Source organism: Protopterus annectens, chromosome 7.part0 (genome assembly GCF_019279795.1).
Source record: "Protopterus annectens isolate FY-2018-M chromosome 7.part0, PAN1.0, whole genome shotgun sequence".
Classification (NCBI taxonomy): Eukaryota; Metazoa; Chordata; order Ceratodontiformes; family Protopteridae; genus Protopterus; species Protopterus annectens.
The window spans coordinates 965485482-965491481 of NC_056739.1; the positions used below are offsets into that span (position 1 = coordinate 965485482).

The 6000-nt window shown below is 38.2% G+C and overlaps 1 protein-coding gene across 4 annotated transcripts in view; it reads left to right on the forward strand.

The window, feature by feature from the left end:
* The window catches only part of LOC122806805, a 381197-nt gene extending 379973 nt beyond the window's left edge, over window positions 1-1224 (forward strand). For all 4 annotated transcript variants that reach the window (XM_044077529.1, XM_044077528.1, XM_044077530.1 and 1 more), the window contains exon 14: window positions 794-1224. In XM_044077529.1, coding sequence (XP_043933464.1) covers window positions 794-895 — 102 coding nt within the window. In that variant the 3' untranslated portion in view covers window positions 896-1224. The remainder of the gene's footprint in view (window positions 1-793) is intronic.
* The last annotated feature ends 4776 nt before the right edge of the window (window positions 1225-6000 follow it).

Consider the following 6000-nt stretch of genomic DNA (forward strand, 5'->3'; position numbering starts at 1 on the left):
ACTATTACACGTATCAATTCCTTTTCCCTGTGCTTTAGTAATAGAGTGCTAGCTACCCCCTCCCCCACACCCGGTCTGTATAGTACTTTAGGTCTGACTTGTGTAACAAGTTATTCTCAAGCCACAAAGGATATACTGTGAGTGAATGGCCTCCTTAAAATCCCATCTTCTGTTAGTAGCTGCTTTCCCTGAGCTTACTAAATGCATATGTTGTGATGAGCATGTCAGTTACACATACTGGGTCAGCTCCAAGATCCAGCTTATGTAGTCAGCAATTTTATGTGATTTTACAATTAAACTGAAAAACATATAAGTAAATGGGATAATTATACTTAAAACATTAAGGTAAGCAATGCATCTTCCTTCTCTATCCATTCTTTTTATTTTATTTATTGAAGTTTGTTGAACAGGTAAGTCCCATTAACGTGTGGTCTGTTTTCAGGGGATTCCTAAGATGGTATTCATACTACTAGAGGAAATTTGGCCAAGGTAAATATACAAATAGTCTTACTTAATTAAAGTGTATCCTTCATGTTCCTTATTTAGCTTGCATTAGTTCAGTATTTCATATTAATTTACTTATTTTCCCATGGCCATTGCGTAGCCTTAAAAAGAAAGTAAGTGGTCCACCGCAACAAAAAGGTTGTCTACCCCTCCTTAAAGTCAGAAACTAATGTGATCACTTTTGAGACTAGCATAGCTAAATTAAAGAAGCATAACTGGAAACTTGTTTTTCATGGTTATACATTTTACAATGTCTTGTAACTGGTTGTTTCTTCTTTTTACTTCACAGGCACCAGATTTTTTCTTTAACTGCCTTAAAAGGGAGATGGGTTTTAACTCAATGACTGATATCTTACACTTCATCTATGCAATGGAAAAACTGAGTCTTTAGCCTGAGGAAGATGTATCGTTTTACAGTCTGATTTGAGAGTTTTTCTATTAATAATATATGACAAAGACTTATAGGTTATTATGACACAATGAAGTTAAACCTCAAGAAGACTAATGTGTAATATCCAAGTGCATGTTGTGTCATATTTATGTAAGTTCCTGCTGATATGAAAAAAAATAAATATTTCTCATTAAATAATAGCAAAACCAGACTCATGCAAGCAAAATTATGATTGTGAACATAATTTGTGCATTCCTATTGCAGCTTGTGAATTCTGATTCATATTATTTCTCTTTTGTATAGTTAGAATAAAAGTCATTTGGCATGAAATGCAGCAAGACCTTAAAGTGATGTTAATTTCTTAAAGTCCATCAGGTTTAAAGTTATTAGTTAATACTGTGTCGTCCAACAGAAAGCCATGTGAGTAATGCAGATAATACATTTACAATGCAAAAACATCCTAGTACTATTGTCTGCCAGTTCAGAGCATAGTATGAAAGTTATGCAGTAATAACATGCTACATCCTGTATTCCAGAGTTTGATTCCGTCAGTGTCTATTTTCCTGCTGTTTGACTCTGAGCAGGTCATTTATCCATGACTTTATAGTTAGAACAAAACCATGAAAGAGGGTTTCAGGGGCACTGTCACCTGGGCAGGTAACAATGAGTAACAAACCCTCTGGTTCAGTCATTGCAAACAATAGTTAACAATCTGGTTATTAGGGCAGAAAATAAAAGATATGAGCTGCTTGAGGGTACATGGTTTGATTCCTTCCACCGTCAATGCCGACTGTGTGAGCAAGTCACTTAAATAGACAGTTCTCCAAGATTACGCCTGAAAAGGGATGGTGTGTCCAGAGTGCTTACCCAGTCATCAAAAAGGTAACAAACGGTAAAAAAATGGCAAAACAGGGAATAAAGAAATTAATTTGATCTAGTGTTATACTATTGGTTAAATATTGTGCTGCATTTTGTAGGTTTGTAAGCCAATGGAGTTGTGCAAATATACCAGTTTTTTAATGAATACCCTGTAGTTCTGATGCATTAATAACTAGAAGTACAAAGTTTTCAGTTTTGTAAATACATTATTTATCAACCAATCAATCAATTTATTTATTTATTGATTGAGTGACTGATTGATATTTAATTACTGGGAAAGTCTGACAGGGTAGAAGCCCAGTTTCAACAGAGGCCTGGGGAGAAAAGCTTCAAATTATTATAAAATATTTTAAAAACAATAATTTTACAATCTTCAAAAATAAAAGCATCTGGAGTTTAAATAATTACAGATTAGACATAAAAACATTGGTTAAAAATCCGTACAAGGTGTATGACAATCATTTAATATTTAGAGAAATTGTAGACAGTTTGCAGAGAACTTAAAGGTAAGTTGGTGTAACACAAATAGGAACTGCAAAATGAAGTGAGGAAAAAACAGGCTTATGGTATATTTAGAAAGAAAGTCAGATAAGAGAATTAGGTAGCAGTAAGGGAGTGAAGAAGGGAGAGTAAGGAGCTATAAGGAATTTAAAGATACTTGTTCACATTTAGGGGATATAGTTTATCCTGGATTTAAGCAAGAACAGAGACAGATTTCAGCTAGGAAGTCTTTCAGAGTGGTTTTAAAAGACAGGAGGGAGGGTATTGACAAAGGGACGGGAACCATTGAGTGAGGGGGAGGCAGCCCCCCCACACACACTTTTATAAGACCATTTTGTCTTGTCTACCCCTGTGGTAGTGAAAAAACAAAAACTCTATGGTGGCATCTTAAAGGAGGACTGGAGGACCCATGCATGCGTCTGCATTGCGGATTTGCGGCAAACACAAACACAGTCTTAGGTGCAAAATTGTTTGCTTTGGATATATGTTCCTGCTGGTGGGATTGTGTTTGATGTATGCTGATGTGGATTGTGTTTGATATATGCTGATGTGTGTATGTGGATTGTGTTTGCTATATGCTGGTGTGTGTGTAGATTGTGTTTGACATATGCTGGTGTGTGTGTGGACTGCGTTTGATATATGCTAGTGTGTGTGGACTGTGTTTGATATGTATGTGTGTGTGTGTTTGTGTGTGTGTGTGTGTGTGTGTGTGTGTGTGTGTGTATGTGTGTGTGTGTGTGTGTGTGTGTGTGTGTGTGTGTGTGCGTGTGTATGTGTGTGGATTATGGTGTGTGTGAAAATGCCCCAGTTAGGTATAACTGGTGGGCTCAAACCCTGTACCTCAGGTATAAGAAACATGAGCCTGAATTCTCTACCTGTACTACCACTTGTGATTTAAAGAGTTGCGTGAGGATTTTACTAGGATCTGAGAGCTTCAGCAGAAGAGAAGTTTAATGCTGCTTATGCCAACAGGTAGTATACTTGCTTTTGATGCAGAAGGTTGTGGGTTCTACTCCCACAGTATGCAGATGGATCGCTGGTACTGTACAGTGTTGTATTTTAAAGGGAGTGGATGCTGCAGTCCTGTGAATGTCCTCCTCTGGAGGAGATACCTAGTAATTATGAACCGTTATCAGTTTTCCAACCATTCCCTATTGCAATATTACTAGCTTATCATTTTTTAATGTAACATAGGCAATTTATTCTTCAAGGGCAACAGGCACTTTATTTGTAGATGAAACAATGAAATATAACTTTGTTTGCTAGCAGCAACCTCTTCATTAGTTAGAGATCCTTTTAATGTGGAATTATTTAGATGACTTTACTTCTGCAGATATTTTGCATATTTACTGATACTGGTAGATTTTAATGACAGAAGTTTGAGTGGCCTTTTATAGTTGAACTTTTCTGAAATTTGTAGTTTTGTCTTTATTGGTTCATACATTTTGTTTCATTGCTTACTAGAAGACTGTTCAAAAATACAAATTTAAAAACATTCTAAAAAGTGGTGCTATATTATACAAGGAATATAATTTAATACTATCAGGAAGATCAATCAACGAAGGCAAATATGTATGCATGCCCCTAAAAATGTGTAAGGAGCTTATGATTTGAAAACAACCCAGAGGTAAGCTCAGTCCTCCACTGACCACATGTAAAATGAATGTGGGTTTTCATACCCTTTAAATGAATGTGAGTTTCAAGGGCAGAGAAGTTTACTGCTCATGCTAAGTCTGTTTTCATTGCAAGACTGTATTGTTTGTTTAATACATGGCTCAGTATTTGTGCCATTTTATTTCAATTTCTGTAAATTGTAGAAGTAAATAAAAAAACAGTATGGACGCTGACAGGTTTGAACAGCGTTTATGGTAACTGAGGAGAAATAGCCATGTAATGGAACACTAGAGTGGGTGGGGAGGGGGCTGCTGAGCAGCAGGGGTTACACTATCCATTCAAGTAAAACAAAGCACATCCCTGTTTATATTCAAATGCAACTTGGATCTAAGAATAGGTAATAGAAATATTACTCCAGGATTGCCCCTCATGCCACTAATGGATAGAGGCAGTTCCTAAATGCTGCATCCCTTACATGGGTCTCCTCAAATTATCTGTGGTATGATCACGGTTATTCTCACTTGGGCTAATGTACAATTATCAGCCATGGGATAGGTAAGACCAATCAGGAAATCTTAATTCAAGCACCAAAAGGGAAAGTGGCTAAGCTTAAAATGTCCTCCAAGTGAACCTATGTTGTGGTAGTAAATAGTTTTAAAAAAAATGCCCTTTTTAGATCACTAAGTGCCCCTCTCACCCTCCACTTCCCCAGTCTTCAACAGCTTCTAGCACCTATGGGTATAGACCTGATGTATATAGGTAAAGAGTTCTAGGCTATAGCATCTTTGTACGAGTACAGTCGATGCCCAGCATATTTGCTAGGTTTGTAGACAGACAGAAGTTTTTGGTCATTGGATCACAATGACCAACTGGGAAAATAGTTGTGCAGAATGTTTTTAGTGCTAGACAGAAAGATGGATGCTGGATAATTTTATAGGTGGTTAGAAGTTGTGTATGTGTTAGTTGATGTGACATTTCTAACCAATTTAGACTTTTCAGTGGTATACAGTGATGGGTTCTGAAAGGGTTATGTGCTGCACATTTATCAACTTTGTTATAGCATTGTTCAAGTTTTCATTTTTGTGAAGCCTGGAGGTTAAAAAGGATGGGAGCACTATAGGTTCATAGGTTGGTACTAGGTTATTGGCCCTAGGGCCTATACAAGCCTAGCCATAACAATTTCCTGGCTATTTATAGCAGGGTGACTGATGTGATCCCTGGGGTGAATTTCCTATCTCCCATCCAATCATCAAGGTTCCTTTTGAAGAGGGCCAAAGAGGTGCTCAGCTTTACATGTATGGGCAGTCTATTCCAGAGTATGGGGAGTCTCTGGGTCAAGAACCTATCCCTCCACCATGTTTTGTTCATTGTGATGACGGGGTTTAGATCCATGGAGCGTGTGGCTCTGAGGGACTGGGATTTCTTTAAGTGTAGCATGTCCAACAGCACTGGGTTTGACATGGCCTTGTATGTTAAGCAGAGATCTCCTCTGAGTAGGCAATATGTGACAGAGTATAGCTGGAGTTATTTTTAGACAGTCAGCATAGGGCATCTGCTTTAGGCCTGTGATTCTTTTAGTGAGGTATTTCTGTGGCCTTTCCAGTTGTTGCAGATGTCTTGTGAGGTACATACCAAACGGGGCATTGTACTCTATAATGAGTCCAATGAGGAATGAGTACAGTGGGACAATGACCTCCTTTTTTCTGGATGAAAAGCCCTTAGTGTTGAGGTGTGCCACACAGAATGATTTCCTGACTGTTGTGGCTATGTGGTTATTGAAGGTGAGACCACTGTCCACCTGTGTCCCGAAGTCCCTTATCACACTTTCGGTGTTTAGTGTACTGCCACTTATGTGGTAATTCATGGCTACATGTTTTTTCCCAAAGGGGATAACTGTACATTTCTTGGCATCAAGCTTGAGCCCATGGCTCTGGCACCAAGCATCTGTTTCTGTAAGGCCCTTTTGTAGAATATCCACATCATTTGGGGATTCAATAATGGCTCCCAGTTTGCAGTCATCTGCAAATTGTGTTAGCCAGAGTTCCTTAGTGCTGGCCTGTACTTCTGAGAAGCAGATGCCAAACAAGAGTGGTCCCAGGACTGAACCCTGA